Source organism: Melospiza melodia, chromosome 2, assembly GCF_035770615.1.
Source record: "Melospiza melodia melodia isolate bMelMel2 chromosome 2, bMelMel2.pri, whole genome shotgun sequence".
NCBI classification, from domain to species: domain Eukaryota; kingdom Metazoa; phylum Chordata; class Aves; order Passeriformes; family Passerellidae; genus Melospiza; species Melospiza melodia.
Window position 1 is genome coordinate 89,696,449 of NC_086195.1, and position 21,163 is coordinate 89,717,611.

Below are 21,163 nucleotides of genomic sequence, written 5' to 3' on the forward strand. Positions count from 1 at the left end.
CCTATGACAACAGATGAATAATAACAACTTCAATATCAGAAGTTTAAATATTTAAAGAAGAAATTGGTTTTAGGAACACTAACTTGTAGATTTGATGTTAAATACTTACTTTAACCCACACACAATATACACACACACAACACATATAGACATACAGAGTGGGATTTTTGGAAAACTAACCAAAACATCTAAATTTCTCAGTAAAATTTGGAGAATAAGCATCCAACCTCCCAAGCTAAAAGTGTTACTTTACCCCTATACCTTGCCAAAAAATAAAGTCAGCTAAAGGTCAAACACTATGTCCCATTCCCCAGAGAAAAGCAAATGGTTAATAAGCTCTTTGAGAGTGCTATCTATATTTTCTGGTAATAAAGGACACATAGGTCATACAGGAATGTCTCACTTTGCAACTGCTAGCTTTAGTGGGAAGGTACTGTGAGGGTCCAGAACTCCTTGGCTGCTGCACACTTGTGTCAGCAATTTACTGATTTGTTTTGGAATAGCACTGGGTGCTGTAGCAACTTTCCAAAACAATTTAACATAAGTGTGTTAAAGTAGTTTGAACTCTTGCCTCTTATTTTCCTCTCCTTTCACCAAATCAGGACTCACATAATCAAGCACATCCTTCCTGTCCAGCCTCAGCAAAAATCACTAAAGCATCACTGTACTAGCTACTCTTACGTGAAAAACCCTCAAGCATTTCCGTCCTCATACCATGTCTTCCCAGTTTCCACTTGGTTTCTATCATAGATCCTATTCCATTCTCCATTCTCCATCTACAACCTTACTCAGCATCAAGACATAAGAGGTACATTATCCCCTCATGCTGAACACAGTGATAGGAAGGTGTAAAATCCAGCAGTACTGTGCTTAACAAAGGAGGAGGAGCCAGCAGGCTTGGTCTCTGCCTTTTCTTTTCACTGGTTTTATCCTATGAAACTAACAGTAGTCCCTTGTTCTGTGGGACAGGGAACCAGGCCATCTCCCACAACAGCACTGAGTGACATACAAACATCCACACAGTTTAAGGTTCCCATGTTTTCTGACTGAACACTCACACATTCCTCTAACTTTGTGGATTGTTTTGTTTTAAAACATGGTGGAAAGTTACAGCTTTAACCTGATCAGACACTTCCGCTGTCTGAAGCATATGACCTTTCATCTTAACATGTTCAAATATTTGTACTGCTATTTCACATTTACACTGCTAGCAGAACTTCAAGTATTTGAAATAGATTATCTTGAAGATATGAACTGTTCCAGAAAAGTACGGAATGGTCTGTATCCGTCTGGTAACTCAGTTATGCAGTAAAAACAACCTAAGTCACCATAATTACAAGAGTGAATTCTGGTAAAATGTAAAAAGGGGTAAATTGATTTAAAAAAAATCCTCAGATGTTTTACAGCTGAATAAAAACTTTCAAGTTTAGTATACAGTTAGTTTGTCTAACATAGAAAATACCATCATAGAAGCAAAGTAGTTAAATAAGGAATCTCCTACTGGTTTTCAGAAGCAAAATACTTAAATAACCAATTTTCTACTGGTTTTCAATACCTTTTCAGTCAGGACTGACTAAAACTAATTAGTTCAGCTACAGACCAACTTATACACTATGAACACAGAAGACAATATCCATTTCTTTACATGGACAATGCAGCTTTGAATTTTGATTGCAGGAATACAAATTTTGTCAGCTCTACAGGTTAAGTTATATTTTATGCAATCCAACACCAATGCTGTTACAAAATAAACTGGAGAAGTACTTTTCATACACCAAGGAAGTAACCACTATAAATTGTGTGTACTGTAGCTAAGTAAAAGGACTTACAGAAAAATTAGTAACTCCATCATAAAGGCAAAAGTCCTCTTCCTTCTTATAGTTTCAAAGTTCAAGGGAAAACAAAGGAATACAATGAACTAATATCCAAGTTTAACATTAAAAAAAAAAGACTCAACACTACAGTGTTTTGTACGTGAATACATCTTGCTTTCAAATGCAGTATCTACCCCTTTCATAAGTACCATATAAAACAAACATACATGATTTTAAGACTCTTTTTAATAAATAAGCAGCTGCCTGACCTTTCTGTGGCTTAAGTCTTAACTGGGCAACCTTGACACACAACACAGCCCCTGCCATTCTGGATTTCCCATATTTCAGATATATAAAGTATTTTCTACCTACTGATGGCTTTTAAATCACCAGATGCAAAAAGGGTTTCCACAGAAGTTTCCTGCCACTGAACAAACACACATTGTGGTGTATAACTGCCAGTTATCATGAAATGGGATTAGGAAAGAAAATTACTTTCTTTACTGATGACCAATGCCCAGTGAAAATTCTCTTTTTAAAAATACACGCGATTACTACCAGTCCCACTTTAGACAGTAGTCATAATGAGCTGCCTTTTGTTTTAAATGAAAAAGGACAACAACAGCATACATGTTGTTTTTTCCATTAGAAGACTAACACAAACTCCCACAGATTGATTTATTTGAAGAAATACTTTGCTTTTTTCCAGTTTTAATCTTCCTTGGCAGGAGAAAGAGACAACATTTTAAAGAAAACAGTTATCCAAAAGAACTTTAAACTCACATATGACTCAAAATCTTGCATGATTACATCATAAGCTTGACAGAACAGCCTGAGAGTCTTATCTTTATGGAGGGCAGAACAAGTAACTCAGTATCAACTATGTTTGAAAGGTCATGGTGAACAGGGGAAGTTCCCAAGGATTAGAAAAAAGCAAACACCAGTGCAATCTTCCAAAAAGGGCAAGGAGGAGGACCCAGGGAGCTAGAAACTGGTCAATATCACCTTTAACTCTGGGAAGATGAGTGGACAAAGCTTTCTAGAAGCCATTTCCAAATGCATTAAAGACAAAAAGGTGATTTGGCGTAGTCACTATGGATTCACCAAGGGTAAATAATGCCAGACAACCCTGGATGGCCTTCCAGAGTGAAATTACTAGGTTGATGGATGAGGGGAGAGCATAGCTAATGCTCACCATGACTTTAGCAAGGCTTTCGACACTTTTCAATAACATAGAAACTGATGAAGCACGGACAGAGCATAGGCACCAAGGTAGACTGAAAACTGGACCAAATGCCAGTCTTGAAATGCTGTAATCAGCAGTGCAAAGTTGAGCAGGCAGCCATCCACTGCAGTGGCTGACACTGGGGCAGACAAGGACTACAATCTTCTTTAAAGATCTGGATGATGGGACAAAGTACATCATAAGCAAGTGACACAAATCTGGTTGAAGCAGTTGATGCACTAGATAGTTGCATGGCCATCACAAAATACAAATTCAACAGGTGTCCAGGCAGACACCAACATACAAAAACAAGTCCCACCATTCAAGCTACCCATTGCAGGCAAGTATCAGTCTGGAGACCAGTTATCAGCATATGTTGTGCCTCAGCTACTATGTTCTGCCATAGGAAAAGGTTTATTTGCCTTAATAAGATCATGCAGTAATATAAATATATAACTTCCAAACTAAAACACAATCATGGCTTGACAACTTGGCAGCTGTTTGGTCCCATTCTTCCATGAAGAAGTCCTTCCACAACACAGCTTTTCTGCTTCATACTTCTTACAAATCTTATCTCTGCACCAGTTCTGCCTTCACCTCAATCTGTAACACACATGTATGCCTAAAGCTGCACAAATGTACTCCAGATGAAGGATTACTATCTTTTACAATGTCAACATGTCACTGATGTGTTGGAAGGAAAAAATATATACTGAAGTTTCCTTACCTGTTGTGCTCCATCTCCACTAACAATAGGGGAAGTCAGAAGAGGGATTTCACTACTTATAATTGAAGTGGTATCCAGTAACGGTGGATGTTCTGCCATCATTGATGGTACACTAATTCACAAGATCACCTGCAAAGGAAAGTTACTCAGATGGTTAAACTATATCAATATTTCTGAATAATTATCCTTAAACCTTGTCTCACTTTTGAAATAGCAATAACAACAACAGAAGATTATGAAATTAGATACCTTAACAAAGTATGTTTCCACAACAAGCAGCAACCACACAAGCCTCAAGACGAGTTTTTGTCAGCTGGTACAAGTCTCAGTTACATGGAGAGGGTGGTTTACACCCCCTCTAGCGGCCGAACCTCAGAAGAAGATAGATCACTACCCTGGAGCTAACAAAACAATCTTTAAACTTTGTATCAAACCAAGGCTTCAGCAAACTGGCACTGCTGACAAAATGCCTACCGAGTTAAAAAGAAAGGAGAAAAAAAAAAAAAAAAAAAGAAAAAACGCATTTGCTTTAGAACCTACATGTATAGTGTTCTTGTTTATGTGACTGGTAAAAATCCAAGACATATTAACAGGGACACTTACTTCTTTTCTTTTTTAATAATCAACCCACTTTTCCTACTATTATAATGGATAAATACTTTAGGGACAATTTATTACTAGGAAATGTCCTAGTGAGGCACAAATAAATAAATAATAATAAAATATTATTAATTCTGCACGATCTGACATATCATCATTTTAAAATTTATTAGATCCAGAAATAAAGCCGTGTCACTTTGATAACCAGTGGCCCTTTAATCAGCAGCTAAAACTTGGGGAGGAAGGGAAGAGATAATGCCCACACACACAATTGTAATCCTCATAACCATACTACAAAAAACCCTCACTTGCACACATTGAAAAGTTACAAGAAACCTGATAACAAGAAAAAAAGCCACAGAGGCAAGAGGGCCATGAAAGCAGTGATACATTTTAACTGAGGAATATCACATAACAAGGTTACAGAAAGCAGGATTCAGCCGAGCATTCCTTTCAATTATATTAACAAGTCACAAGGAACATGTTTTTGATATTTTACATCTTAGTGCTATATCAAGACTGGATGGAAGAATTAAGACCAAAAAAGCTGAAGATTACCATTTTTCCATGTTGGAAATAAGTACTGCAAGTCTAAGAAGCTGCTTTTGAAATTGCATTTAATTTTGTTTAAAAAAATATCACTAAATTACATTAGTTTACTATAGTGGTCTTAACTCAATCCCAGCTAGACCTAGTGCACTTAGCCCTTGAAATAAAAAAAGAATTAGATCAACAAGAATTGAGAAACTGATATTTCTTAATAAAACAGAAAGACAGATGGAAAGAATTCACTAGGGGTGAATGGCACATTCAGAATTCCCACAAGTCAATCCCATTTTGCATCTGGAAACAGTGCTTTACATCAAATATAGACATAAGGATTAGGCTGAGAAAAAGCTTGTACAGTATTTCTAAAGCAGAGTCGCTTCTCTCAGCCAGTACTTACAGTAGCCTGGTAAAAAAAAGTAAATACAATTTTAGAGTTATGCAGCCTGACAGCCAGCAGTATTCCAGGCTTTTCTAAGTTTTGTCTTGGTATCATCTGGCTACTGAAACTCCCTACAAACTTCCAGTTCAGATATACTGTCTACTCATAAACAGAGACATTTAATAGTTACAGCATTAACTTCAAATGAAAAAATACCTGATGGTAATGGAAAAATGGAAGGAGTGATAATGGAATAAAGCCAGCTTAATGACCTAACTTCAGTATCAAGCTCTAGAGATATTTGGTTAACCAGCTTACTACTCAAAAGCATGCCTAAAACTTCATCCCACCCAATGGGCTACTTTCACTTGCTTGCCGCTCGAGGGTAGATGTTGTAGCTCTGCTGTGGGCTGAAAGCTGTAATACAGTGCTCTCAGTACAAGAGGACTTGCACATTAACAAAGCACTACAGGCCTCTCGAACAGAATTTTTTCCTACTATCCAGCCTTAACTTCTCCTGGTGCAACCTGAGGACATTTCCTCTTGTGCTATCGCCTGTTACCTGGGAGAAGGGACTGACCCCAACCTGGCTCCACCCTCCTTTCAGGCAGCTGTAGAGGGTGATAATGTCTCCCCTGAGCCTCCTTTTCTCCAGACTAAACACCCCCAACTCTCTCAGCAGACCCTTCCCCAGCTCCTTGCCCTTCTCTGCTCCAGCACCTCAGAGTCCTTGTAGTGAGGGACCAAGAACTGGACACAGGGCTGAGGTGTGCCCTCAGCACTGCCAACAGGGGCACAATCCCTGCCCTGTCCTGCTGTCCACATTGCTGATCCAGGCCAGGATGCCACTGGCCTTCTTGGCCACCTGGGCACACTCTGGCTCAGTTGCTGTTGACCAGCACCCCTGGGTTCTCTTCCACCACACAGCTTTCCATTCCCTGCACAGCTGTTAAATGTTTTTATTTGTATGAAATTAGGTTCCCACAGCTACCCAAGTGCTTAGGTCAGTACTCCACCTTCAGCACCCAGTCTTTAGTGCCTTAACTGGGACACAGCTAAATTCCATGTCTGAATTCAAGCATTTGATTTATTCTGGAGACAGAACACACTGCTCACTGATAAACCCTGACAGGAGGTACTATGTAGAATGTTATTCCTGACACCCTCTACAACAATAATAGAAGTGCTACCTGTCAGTCTGTGTAATCAATCTAGGAAAAAAAATGTTTCCTTGACAATACAATATTAGATTTCTCTGCAATGTCACTGAACTAGTCTCAAAGACTAAAGGCTTAAACTTCACACCAATGTGGGTCTATACCACATGTTCATCAAAGCCTTTCCCCCATCAGCAGTCGGGAGGCAGCAATCCATACAAGCTAGTGCACATAATACAGTCACACAGTAAGAAGTGGCATGTTCACCCACTGCAGGTGCCTTCTTGTTTTGCTGTGAGGACAAAGAAAGACACCCATTTGAAAAGACAGAATGTGTGGCAGAAGGAGAAATCTGCTAAAATGGACAAAAGGTTGGTGTCAAGACAAACAGAAGTGCTCAATTAACACATCTTGGAAATAAATCATATCACATTCAATGCAAGGACCTCAGGTGTGTGCAGACAGAGCCTTTAGACCAGCAGATCCCAGCAGCTTGCATTCAAGACCTCTTGAAGACATTTACCTAGACCTTTGAAAAAGACTTGCAAAATACTCGGGTCCTAAGAAAGTCTCAGAGGTCTGGAAAAAAAGTAGAAGTTTGAAGTTTGCATTAAATACTGTGTTGTAAAAGGGACAATCTAGTCCTGTTAGCAAACGATACTTTGAGGCCAACACTGGATGTTATTTGTAAAGAAATAAAATACAATTAAGATTGATTGAAAAAATCTTGTCCAATTAACTTCATACAAACCTTCTGCTGATGGATATTGCTGAAAAAGGTACTAATAAGTGGACTGGAAAAACAACCTTAAAATCTTAATTGGCATTAGAGAGCATTTCTCTTCAATAGAAAAACAGAACAGATGGATTAAAACCGAATGGACAGTCCTTAAACATTAACAGTAAATACAGAGTTGTTGAGCCATGCGAGTTTCCAATAGCAAGGGAAGGTACCAGTTCTCAGCTTCTCATTACAGAACATGTTTTTAACTTGCCTCCCAGAAAAAAATTTAAAAAAGGAAGTCGAAAGGAAGTCTGGAAATGACAAGCAATGACAGTGATAAGAGACTGAGTCATTTCAGTCAACTAAAATGGCATGAATAGCTTAAAAAGTTAGGCATAGCAAAAAGTATTAATGTATAAAGGTAAAACTGCTCTTTCTAAAACTAAAAAGAATGAACACAATCCTGTGAAGGGTTGATTCCGACAAGGACAGAATAATAAAAGTGGACAGTCGAACACAAGCTTGCCAAAAGGCTTTATCAATTATATCAACAGGTCTACCTCCCTTAGCAACATGGAGGGGAGGATGTTTTTCCTGCCTCTGGCTACAAATACCTACCATCTCTACTGGAATAACTTTACAAGCTTTGTCTCCAATTTTCTGACTTGAAATTGCTGCTAACTGTTCCAAGTGTGAGCAACAGCTTCTTCAACATATTGTTCCATACTGAAAATACTGAAAGCAAAGTATATGCATACTGTAATTTCAGCCTTAATCCTCATAAAACTGCCCCAGATGATGTAACTGCCCTCCAACTCCATCCAGTTTCTAGATATACTCAGGACTTAATGAGAGCTCAAGAAAAACAACTTGCATTCAGACAACAGGTAAGGTTCAGCCTGCAGAACCACTACAAACAATTCACTAGCCTATCATCAGATTTCCTGCACTATTTAAAACTTTGATGCAGCAGCCTTCAGAAGGGGTAAAATAACATGTGGGATGAACCAAAGGATTTATTTAAGGCCTACTCACTACACCATTCTTGTGGACATTAACAGGGACCAGACAAGGAAGAGGACACATAGATGAACAGAGAGATAATTCTCAGTTGCTAAGCACAGAAGCAGCTGAGAAGTAATTTGCTACTGGTGGAGCATTAAATGCATGATTATTTACACATCTACACTGCTTTATGCACAGCAACAACTGCTGCATGAACAACTATTTCATTTCTTGTCTTGCTACTGCATATACTGAACTAGTAGCAGACATTCAAAGCCATTCAGGACTGCAAACTCACTCTACACTGAATCTGCCCTGAGTCTGTTCTACAATTCAAGGAAAGTACAGCATCTCTTGAGATTACAACCAAATTGTGCAGGTTAATGCTTTGTACTAGACTTATATTTTAAGTGGGCTACTGCCCACGACCCCCACCTGAACTGCTGTTTGAAAATACCTTGAAAGAGTTTTCTGAAGCCTATCAAAGCTGAAACAAAGTAAGGGTATATAAACTTACTGGATGTGATTTGTTTAGACTCCAGGACTTATGCCTGAGGAACCTTTAAGGAATGAATTACACTAACAAGGCAAAAGGCTAAATGATGTTAAAGCTCACAAAATGTGTTCCACTCCACAGTTCAGTAAGCAAGTTTGCCTTCCTGAACTGTAATGACAATTTAACTCAATCCTTAAATGCCTTCAGATTTGGTCCTTTAGTGTTTCTGTGGCACTACACTCAAGTGGTAAAGCACAATACAACACTACTTTTTACACTGTCAGTTGTTCACTGAGGGTTAAGGAGTATTGTAAGGCTGAGATCATTGGGCAGTGCATTCAGTGCATTTCCTCTGCACATGCAAAGGATCAGCATTTCTCCAAGAGACTAGCAGCTGACCTCAAGGATAGTCTCTGAAAAACACATCAGCATTGTATCAGCTGGATCACCAAGGTAAAACAACATGAGTCAGCAGCACGTGTCCTGTAGCAATGAAGGCATATGAGGCTGTATTAGCAGACAAGTACAGCCAATGGGCTGAAGGAGGTGATTATTCCCTGCTACTCAGTGCTAACAAGCTGGAACCTGGAATGCCACGTTCGGTTTTCTCTTCTCAGCCACCTCCACCTCCTCCCAGTATAAGAGAGGTGCCACAAAGACTGTTCCTGGGCTTGTGCCCATGAAAGACTGGGAGAAGCTAAGAGCACTAGAGTAGCTAGGGGTCACCTGCGAGCTGGACACCACTGCCTGAAGGATGGTGGTTAAGAGCCTCAAATCAAACTCTTCCTGGAGGTGCGCTGCAAAAGCACAAGTGTTTGGACAATGCTCTCAGACACAAGGTATGACTCCTGAGGAGTCCTGGGCAGTGCCAGGAGTTGGACTCTAGGATCATGACAGGTCCCTTCCAACTTAGCATATTCTATGATTCTGTGATGGGCACGCACTGCACCATTGGAAATGCTGTCTGTCCATAAAGATTTATAAAAAGGTATAGTGACAATGAGAGTGGTGTAGCACTGGCATACCTTGCTCTGAGAAGCTGCAAAATTCTTAATCCTGCAGATCAGTAGTCTCCTAAAGAGGGGTAAACACACTCCAGCACAAGACAAACTCTTGGCACATAAGAAGAAAATATTTTTTGTAAATTAAAAAAAAAAACCTTTTAAACACTGGTTTTCATCTCTATCTTATCCTCTTTTTTTGCATATGCTTTATAGTGTAAATGTATCAATAAAGTAGCATATGCATATAATTTAAAAGATTACATATATCGGAGGTGCATGCTTAATATATTCATTACTTACAGGGTGCATGACCAAAAAATTTGGAGACCAGTGCTGTAGAAAATCAAAACCTGACCATGTAAGGTCCTAACAAAGGGCTGGAAAAGGCAGTCTCCAAAGACCCTGACAAGTAGAATTCTCCTATGAATTCTAGAATATTAGTCAAACAAATTCAACACTTAATGCCAAAGTTGAATGGTTCAGAGTAGGTCAGAACCCAGAGAGAGGACCACAGCTTGACTCCAAGCTCTTAAAAGCTATCAGATTCTCAATTCAAATTTCAAAGCAACTATGACGATGCTAATCAAAACTCAAACTTGGACACCTAAGGCTCAAATTTTGGAAGACATACACATAATGGTCCATAACAGAACTGCTTTATAATCTGGCCTTTCTCCTAAAAGAGGAAGGCTGCATTACAGGAAAGTTTCAAATTAAAAAGTTACACTTTCACATGGACATCCTACACAAACAAGCTTTCCAGTTCAGCTGGGATATAGGCATTACCATGATAAATGTAGTTCTATCTAGTGACAGTGCTATGTACAAGAAAAACATATGGACCATTCCTTTCCTAGAGATTCACTGCTTCTGGTTATTGAGTTTGATACAAAATATAATTAATTAATTTATTCACAACTAGAGGACTTACAAGGCCACTCTCCACAGTGGTATCACTGGTGCCTACTGAAGGAGAAACTTGTATTGCTGCTTTTTTCCTCAGTTTTTATGATTTACAGAGTACTGCTTCTCTACCTACCTATGTATCATCACAATGCTTACAGCAACTTAATACTCTTTCAATTTGAATTCTGTCAAATCTAGTGAACAACAGACACAAACTTTTATTATTCCAGAGAGCTGTTCAGAAGAGCTGTGAATTCTACACAACACAAGGACAGAAGTTTAAGCAGGGACAAGACAAAAGCACCTAACACAAAAGAGTGCAGTGTAAGAAACTGGCTTAATGAAATCAATACTAAATGTTTCCAAACTGCATGTTGCTGTCACAGAAGAAGTAACAAACTCAGGGCTTTTCCACAATTTCTTTGTCAGAACTGCAGTTTCATACATGCTTCAAGCAGTATCATATTACAGCTGCCAATTCCAGGTTGCTGTAAGGTGTGCTTTCCCAGTGGGTTCAGCACAGCAGAGCAGGTGTGCATTCCTTTGTCACCTGGGTCTTCATGCAGCTACACTCCCCCAGGAACCACAGGCAGGGCCCATCCTCCAGCCCAGATAACTTCCAGTAAGAAATAAATGCTTCTCTGAATAGGAGGCAATACTTAGGTTTTGCCAAAGACCAAGGAATGTATTTACAGAACCTAAAAAACCATAAAACCATCACCCAATCCTAATGCATTCAGTGCTTTAATTCTGCCTTCTCCAACATGGAGACAGCAGATGCATTTGAAAAACAAACATCTTTCAAGAGGCTGAAGCAAAAAAGCCAATTCCTTCCAATCTATCAAACTGGCCATCCAGTTCAGAACTTATGAGACAAGAGTGGACAAATAGAAGCACCCAAGACGTACAAATATGCTAAAATCAGGAAAATTCTAGAATATTCCAATGCAGCCCTAGGGTGAAAAGGAAAGAACAAAGAATATACAACAGATGTTAGTAATATCACTTAATGCACTACTGGAAAAAGCTCAGATAGAGTGATGCAGCTGGTGTAGAAACATATTAGAATATAATTACCCAGAGATCCATAAGGTTGTAGCTGAGCTATTAAAGTTATGAAGCATGCTGAAGAGTTTTGTGTTTGTTTTTAAGAATCAGAACTGAGCAGAAGGATTTTAATTTCTCTCCCTCCCTGTACATTTACCACATTTTCCAATCAAAGAGTTTCAGATGTGGCAATTACAGTACACCAACTTTTAAAGTTCTGAACTAAATGGTTCAATTAATATGCAATTTATTTAAAATATACACTTTGTTCCTGATAAAGTATTTTTCCTGTTTCAAAAATGTTTTCCTGGGACACTTGATAAAATACTTTCCAAGGCAGCAGAGGAGGGATTTTTTTTGTTAGAAGGGTGTTGTGGGGAACATTTTTCTTTCACTAATTTGTCAACCTCCTTTTAAGTACAATGAAAGTAAAATGGCTATTCCCTTCGGTGCTGGTCATAATACTAAAATCGCAGCTAGGCAATAGAGGAAAATTATAAAAATAGTATTGTTGCATGAAGTGAATCAACAATGTCAAAGTCTGACAGCCACTTAGGAGTGAAGACATGCCAAAGGTTTTAATAAGCACTGGAAGTTCCTATAAAAAAAAAAAAAGAATATACAACATCTACCATCAATATGGAAATACTTCAAGTGTTGTCACAGATGCTCACTCATCATAATTTTCAAAGACTGAGAAACACGATCCACAACTCTATTCATACATACGTTCATATGTTACCACCAGAAGATGAACACTGAAAGGTGTAAAATTAATGCAGTAGTCTTGTGAAGGAAACACTGACTGTGAGCAAATGCAAGTGCACACTAACAGCCAAACGGTTCCCAGCTCTGACTCATGCCCAGTAGTTGCCCCTGATCTACTTGGAGCGAGAATGGCCAAGCCCCGCAACAGCAAACCTTAGCATTGCAGGCGTTTGCTATAGTAATGAACACTTATGTGTGCTAGAGTAAATGAATGTCAGGTTACCTCCATACCCCAGACTATAAACTGCAATGATTCAGGGGCGGCTTCAAATGCAGTTCATGCACTCATGCCATGGGTACTATAACCTGTGTAAGAATGCATAGTAGATAATTGGAAATACCCCAGCTGTTCAAGTTTAATGCATTTGTATTCATAAGCCAGCAGTTTTTGAATCTGAGCCAAAGAGGCTAAGTTTTTAATAGTAGCTGATGTAGGAAACTAAACTTTTGAAGGTGAAGACTACATAGAGGAAAACTAGACAGTTATAAACCAGTCATCCATAAAGGCACAATATGTTCATGGACACTGACTAGCTCAGCTTGCCCAGCACAAGCGCTGAACACTTGACTGTACACAGCAAGACCAGGGCAACCAAAACTACTTCAAAACAGCACATTCTGGTTTTAAATGTTGTTGTTATTATTATGTTATTTAAAAAACGTCCACAATCCTTATTTGGATGAAGTACATGTAACTTGAAACTGTTGCATATGAAGAATTCAGTACTTCCCACTTATTTGCCCATTCCTCCTATACCTTCGAAGAAGTCTAAGCTTCTAGTAAAGGGGTAAGTGCAAAACTAATACAAATTGGAATTATCTGTTAATTTTATTTGGAACTACTTTGATAGTGCACATTTTAAAATCAAAGAGCAAATTGTCAGCAGCCAGGTGCAAACCCATACCTAGTCTTTAGCAGGCACATAAATCCAATGCACTGACACACACAGGGTAAAATACTGTGACCTCCTTCGTCTTGGAGAACATCTTCAATTTGGATACTCTTGGGAATCATCTCCAAAAAGAAATGAGGAGAATGAACTGCATACTATATTTTTTGCACCACTTGTAAAAAATCGGCAATGCAATTCCAATTTATTTATGCTACACTGATCTAAACTATGTTTTGTTTTACACTCTTGTAACTCAAGAATTTCCTTAAACCCTCCTAGTTTTACTTTTATACCAGCAAAATTAGATTCTTCTAAGCTTCTGCCAGGACTGGATTTCCTTCAGTTTGTTTTCTGAAAATCACATGGCTTCAAAACCAACTTGGCCTTTCCCACTTAACTGTTACTTTTGCCTCCATTTCTGTTTAATAACATGCTTAGTTTTTGAGCAAACAAGAAAATTCAATGCCAAGAATCAAGCTACTTCCTCATTTGTCATTGACTCCCTTTTCTCAGAGGCTGTGAGTAGCAACGAGAAATTTCCAAAATAATTTTTCATATGATACCTTTAAGGCAAACTAAAAACACGGATACATTTTTATTAATAAAATAATAAGACCTGCAACTGGTCAGTGAGATAAATTTATTGCAGAGACAGCTGCTGGTGTTGGAGCTACAAAGAGTGCATGACTCAAGCAGAATGAACAGCTTTTAAAGAGCTCTTATGAAACAGCTTTTTCCTGCTCATTCTGAAAAATGAAAACTGTGCTATCCAAATGTAAGGTGACGTAGGATCAATGAGGCTACAAGTCTAAGAGACTTTAAAACTTCTCTCCACTGATTATTTTGGAAATGCTGTAGATCTCTGCTTCCATAAGGAACAGGACAATAACAGAACATGATAAATCAAGACAGACATACAAAAACTACTTCCCAAGAGCAAAAATTCACCAAAAAAGCTCTTTTGAGCCTAACAATCACATTTGAAGGGCGTTCTCTTATCAAGAATTTAAACTCCTCTACGTCAGTTCTGCTAAATCATTCTAGCAGATCCCACTTGCGCCACTGCAAGCAACTGGTCAACAAAGTGAGTTAGACTGTAGGACAGATGCAGTTTAAAATTAATCATATAAAGACTGATCAGTTTTAACACAGAAGCTTCCTGATTGACTTTATACAAAAATGTGCAAATACACAAGTGAACGTGAAATGTAAGAGTAAACAGAGAGGAAATGCTTGTACCCCATAGGAAAAAAAAAAAAAGGCACAACAGTCAATCAGGGCCTCAACTGAATGCAACTCTTGAAGTCTGAATGTGCTACTCATTCAAGGGTTCTCCAACAGAGGAGTATCTGTAACTACTGCAGGGGAAGACCAGCAAAACAATAGCAGGTTTCTCAGGTAATATTAGCAACCCCTTCTCCCAAGTTCCACATCATCCTCCTAGAAAAGTTTTAATTAATCAAAACACCATGAGACCAACTAGTTTGATTGCCCAATCAAGTCAGGAGGACAAAGCTGCTCTTAGCTTCCTCTTTTACATATGAAGTTGCAACATTGAATAGCTGTCAATTTGTTATCAACAATACAGTCACAAAGTCAGAAACGGATTTATTTTGAGCTGTATTGCCATGATGTACATACTTAAATGCACAGGGGCACTTTTAAGTTCTATTACATTATTTATGGTAACTTGTCCTCACCATTGAAATGCCACCATTGAGCAGAATGTACAGATAAACTAATATTCTTAAATGGGGGCAGGCAACTTATCAGCAAGCCTGAACAAATTCAAACAAAATACATTTCAGCTGCATCTGTGATTAATCATTGCCAACAGTCACTGCTCACTTCCACAGTTTCTTTTAGTCCTAACTTCTTAGTACTTCATTTCAATATCTTCAATCCACTTTCATAACAGACTAAATGGGTGAATACTTGTCTTACAGTGTTGTCCTCCCAGTTTACATTTCTGATAGACTCGACAGGATTTGCAGAAGCATGGTAACTCTTGTGTTTCATGACATTTATTCTTACTGCAGAAATTCCCCTAACAGTCCATCAATATGTATTTTGAAATATTACTGCACAGTTACAGTTGCAGTCACAGCTCTCTCTCATTGCCAGGACACTGAAAGTCACCAAAGTTTGTGCTGAACCTTCTTATCCATTCAGTTTCTGCTTACAGATTAGTTTCCAGATACCTGCACACTTTTTGCAGACCATTACTACTTGATTTGCTGTCCTTACCTAAAATGTGTTCTTCTGCCACAGAGCAAAATTACTCAACTTGCTATTCTGTTGTCTCCACTTCCTTCTGTGAAGTTATCTAGTAGATAAAGTTCTTCCAGTTAAAAGGACAACAAACTACAAAAAACCAAAACCTTGCCGTTTAAAAACTGGAACTTAGAGAAGAAGGATTTCTTTTATAATCAAAGGAGTCATACCTGGAATGGAGTATGCTACATTAGTGAGGGGAAATGAGACAACAGCTGGACAGCAGCCCATGCCCATGCTTGTAGGATCCTGTATGCCACAGACACTGGGTCTGTACACTGGGGAAACTCAACCCCATTTACAAGGGACCATTTAAACTTGTGAACTGCAGAGTTTTTTTACTTTTTACTGCTGGTAACAGTTAAGCTCAAGGCTTGCTAAGTTCATTTTCACTTCAAGTTATTCAAAATCAAAAGCAAATAAGAACTGAGCTTCACAGACTTAAATTCAACCAAGGTATAAAAACTCAGAGCAGATTCAAAAAGAACTGTTATGCAGAAGGTAAAGTTAACATTCCTGCCCTGCATATTCCTTTTCACTTCCAGCTACCTATCCATACCTGTCACAGCATGAATCCTTCTGGACCTTATTGAAGACATTTATTACATCTTACAAAGTGCTGTGCTCTTCTTAAAGCCTATTAATGGCTAATAAAAATTATTTCTACTGGTCAAACTGGGATTGCAAACTTGTAGATGATTTAATTTTTGACAACGTGCTATGCCCCAAGTCATTCAATATACAGTAAGGTACAATGTTTTCTACTGTCTATAAATGCAGAATTTTGCAGTGTATCTGCTCACGTGTCCTAAATGCTTTGGAACAACTCTGGCAGCAAAACTGGGAGCAGGTACACCATAGGCATATTCAGTGCTCCTGATTAACTTCTGTGGACTGGTGTTGGGGTGGTGTTTGATGCCCTAGGTACTAAACCAAAAGAGAGGATACCAAGGTTAGCCTAAATGATGTTTTGGCTGCAGAACAGCATGAGCAGAAGGTCCACATATCCTGAAAAAGTAAAAACTTAAAGGGAGACAAAAATATAAATTCTGTTAAGAACACTGGTTCAATATTGGTAGGTCTGATGAGACTGAAGCCAACAAATGTGCTTGCCTAGACCTAAACAGTGAAAGTTTACTTGGAGCCAGGAACAAAGAGGGCTAAGCAGGTCCAGTATAACTCAGTTTGAAATGTGTTGTGAAGACATCACAAATGAGCATGGTGCTGAAGTTTTAATAAAGTATTTAGAAAATAAAAGGATATTTCATTCTTGAGCTACTGCAATTCTGAAAACAAAAGCTAAAACAATACATTCAAGAAGAGTAATAACACAGTGCTCTACACAACTGTGTCACCAAAGTGAAGACCAACAGTTTCTGCAGCATGTGTTGTAACCAAGACAGATTATCAATATAACCAAGAAAAAGTGCATAAACTAACAAGTGACATGGTGGACATGAAGAGTCCACCATGAAAGGAACAGCTAAAAATTCTATTTCACTATTGACAAAAGAGCATAGCAAATGCTATTTTAATTTACATTTCATTAAAGTCATCTAGGACAGGTTAGCAAAAAGTCTGCAGATTTTCAGTGGTTACAGGCTCAAGAGTGTGTCAGCAGCTGGAATAGGACCAGATTCCTGGGGGGCAAACAAAATGACTTCGAAAATTTTTGTTCCATCTGAAACGAAAAGCAAATTAATTGGAAAAATTAAAGATGACAACCTACAAGAAACATGTATTAGTATCAAGTGTTACAGACATTTCCTAGACATCCTGCTACCTCATCAGTCCTACAAAATACACACCTGAGGATGACAGTCCAAAATACTACTGGACATAAACACAACCATTAAACTTCATGAATAGAAAAGATTAAGAAAAAGGCTGATAGTGTTTTTCTATTGACATAAGTGAACACCAGCATTAAGAAAGCTCAAAGTTTACTGTATATAGCAGAGAACAAGCAAAAAACTAGTCATTTCTGTAGCTCGGGAAACACTGGCCCCATGAGCAAAATAAACATTGTTCATGTTTGCTGAACAGAAAAAGCAGTGTACTCATTCCAAACTATTATTGCTTTCCTGAGATACAGACAGTATCTTTTAGTTAAACTAAAAACTTGACAGTCCAAGTCAAATCCATTTTTAGTGAGATCTGGTCCTACAGGAGAAACCTCAGCTCTCAATTCAACTCATGCACTCTAAATTGTAGTGAAGTTGAATTTTACTACAAATTGCCTGGGCATTTCCCCAAGCCAACAGTCTTAAAGAAATCAATGATAAAATATACAAGTGTTATTGACAACTATAACAGAGAGAATCCAATGCATATCCTAGATAACAGAAATGCATTGATGGAACATGACATTATCTGTAGACACTTTAGCAGAGATTGAACTAGAAATCCCACAGCAATTAGACAGTGGAGGTGAAAAAAAGATACAAAGTTGCTAGAAGAAGAAGAAGAAGAAGAAGAAGAAGAAAAGAATTACTGAGGTTGCAGAAGGCATTGACAGGGAGCATCTATGGTGCAGAAAACTGTCTAGGAAGTAGGCCTGCATCCTCAAAAACTGTGTTCTCTGGTGTCTGCCTGTCTGGGAATGAGCAAGGCTGCATGCTTGCCAGTTCAACCCAAGAAGGGGGACGGGGCTGGGTTCCAAGATTTGCCACTGACAGAGCCACGAAAAGACAATCAGAACAGCAGCACACAACACCTTCCCAGCATTCTGCATTTCTAGAGACCAACAAAAGTACAACAGCATACACCACTGCAGAAGTGACCTGCCAGCAAGGGAAATTGTAGCATCATCTAAAAGCATTCAGATGTTAAAGCCATCTAGGAGAAAGTACTGACAAGGATGAAAATTTGAACCTCTTGTGAAGTCAGGCTTTAAGAGTTTTTCTCAAGTCCTAAGACAGAACACTGCAGAAACATGTTGAATTAAGCACTTAAAGCTGCAATAACCATTCTAAGGATCTCTTTGAGATCTTCAGCCAAAATGATCATCAGCATAACACTGAGTTAGCCGATGGAGGTCCAAATTCAAGTAAAATTAAATGGCCACAAGGCAAAGGTTAACAAAGAAAAGCATCATAAGATGCACAGGATTCAGAGCCCAAAGCAAATGAGTTACTAGTCCAAATCATAATCCAAGTTTCTGCAGCTCCATTACATCACTGCCTATAAAAATCTAAAGCTTTTGAGTTTTAAGTTCACAAACTAGGAGAAACTTCAACTTGAAAAAGGTAGAAGTGCCATTAACAGACTAAAATTAGGCAATTGGTGCTGCATGTAATGACCTGACCCTCATGAAACTCATACACCCAGAGCTTGTCATACAGCAAAAAGCCTCAGAAGAGCTCCATTTGCCCTGAGAAAAACCTGAGACACTCACCTAATCCTGCTGTAATATTATCATCTACAGTGGTCAGCCTGTGACTCTGCTCCAAGCTGATTGCTCACCCCCAGACCAAGTGAGCCAAGCAACAGATCACCGAGTCCTGGCCTTCCTGAGGACAAGGATCTCTGTCTCTCTTAACCAGGGCTTCACCTGCTAAAAATCCAGTGCCCCTGTGGAACTCATATAGCACCTCAACTTCCTCCCCCAAAGTCACCAGAAAAATCATTCTGGTGAATGATTTTGAATGAATCATTTGTTTGCACAAACAACTCCCAGATTCAATACATGTGTGACAAGATAACTTGTGCACACAGAGTGAATCTAGATTAGATGCCATGTTTTCAAACTTGACCAGCACCTTCCTTGCTCCCTCGTGCTTAGTAGAAACACTGGCTGTCAAGAACTCTATCCAATTTGCCAACATTGAGTGCTAGAGATACTCAGCTACTTCTGACTTTCACATGTGTGTACAGTTTTCTCCCTACCTGACAGCTTGCTACTTCCCCATTCATCATGTGACTAAATTTCATAATTATTTGAGATCATTTCCTTAAAAAAAAAAGCAGAAAAAAAATGTAACTGATCAACCTCTCTGAATTTTAAGGACCACTGATTTGCTGTGACTCATACTATTTCACAACACAGAAAATAAACAGATCTACGGATGCAGATTCACATCAGTTAAATTTCTATGCTGTATAAAACAGAAAGTTTCCCATTGCCATAACAACAAAATAGCTTCTTAAAAGAAGAAAGCTTAGCAGGACTGGCTCCTACAGCTTCTAAGACAGAAGCTGCCAAGTACTCAGCAACAAAAAATTTAGACATTTTAAGTCTCCTTGAAAATTTAAGGCGTTTCTAATCAGGTATGTATTTGATCAAATGCAGACTGAAATTCTGAAAACAAAGAACATTTCACAGAAATTACTTCGTAACACGAAATGTTCTAGAATAACACTTGACATGCAAGGTGGCTAATAAAATGCCTTTGACAGGGTTAAACAAATGACTAACACGTCTTGAGGTGCCGTTTATAACATTTTCTCCTACCAAACACATTTTCTCTTGTTTCTACTGCTTAATTTCTTTACTTCGCACAATAAAAAACAGCTGAAAAGTTTCATTTTTGCTTTTAGCTGGTTTCACTTTCTAAGTTGCCTGGAAGCAACGAAAAGTTTCTGTTTAGCTTGGGCGACATTCAGGGAGGGGGGAATCGGGAGCAAATCTGGCAGAAAGAATAATGCCTCTGCTAGGAGTCGGCAAGATGATTATTACCGTGGTTTCGGGAAGACTTTTATCTACACAGAGACGCTCAATCCCTTTAGCTGGGCGTTATGAGGGAACCTTTACGGCTTAGGCGGAGGGCAACAACAACAACGACAACAACGAGAGAGAGGTGTCGAGCACCACCGCTGCCTTCTCCTCCCCGCCTGTCACAGCCGGCTCAGCTGTTTTGGTCGCGCTCCGCACCTGCTTCTTTCTCCGGCTCACCCTCCGCCTCCTCCCGCGGCCGCCGCGCCGCAGCCCGGCGCTGACAGCGGGCGGATCCCCGCGCCCCGGCCGGCAGAGGCACCTCCGAGCCGCGGAGGGGAGGCAGGGAGGGAGACACAAAGTTTCTTTCGCGGGGCTCCGTCGGAGGCGCCGGCTCCCGGTCCTGCCCGGCGGGGAGCGCCGCTCCTCAGGCACCGGGGCAGGCAGCGGCGCCGCCCCCGTCCCCTCGCACCCCTCCGGCCGCCCCGCGGAGGGGAAGGCGGCGGTTCGCCATCAGCGCCTACTCACCGCCATGGCCCCGCGGCTCTCCCGGCTAACGGTCCGCGCTCCGCCGCCAGCGGGCAGCGGCGCCGAGGCGGGGAGCGCCAGGGGGAGTTCCCGATGGCGCAGCTCGGGCAGGGGCGGCGCTTCCCCCACCCCTTTGCCCGCCCACTCGAGGTACCTGCCCTCCGGCCGCCGCCGCTCCGCCGCCTCTTCCTGCCCTCCCCGCGGCTGTCACTGCCCCCCGCTCCCGCCGCCGCCCCCGCCCCGCCGCCTCAGCGCTGCCCGCCGCCTCGCCCGCCGCCGCGCGGCCGCCATCTTTGGGGAGAGCTGGGGGGGCCGCGAGGGGGCAGTTGGCTCTGGCGCGCAGTGCGCCTGCGCGGAGTCCTCCCGTGCGGGTGGGCGGGGCCACGGTATGTGGGCGTGGTTTGTGTATGCAG

General features: G+C 40.2%; 1 protein-coding gene across 3 annotated transcripts in view; it reads right to left on the bottom strand.

Moving 5' to 3' along the window:
* The window catches only part of FNDC3A (fibronectin type III domain containing 3A), a 111,499-nt gene extending 90,552 nt beyond the window's left edge, over nt 1-20,947 (bottom strand). The window contains exons 1-2 of one of the 3 annotated variants that reach the window (XM_063149293.1): nt 20,905-20,947; nt 3,767-3,895 (exon numbers count right to left, since the gene is read on the bottom strand). In XM_063149293.1, coding sequence (XP_063005363.1) covers nt 3,767-3,868 — 102 coding nt within the window. In that variant the 5' untranslated portion in view covers nt 3,869-3,895; nt 20,905-20,947. Of the gene's footprint in view, nt 1-3,766; nt 3,896-20,441; nt 20,461-20,750; nt 20,827-20,904 lie in introns of those variants that run through there. The other 2 variants (XM_063149292.1, XM_063149294.1) reach the window with 2 other exon arrangements.
* Nucleotides 20,948-21,163: the final 216 nt, after the last annotated feature.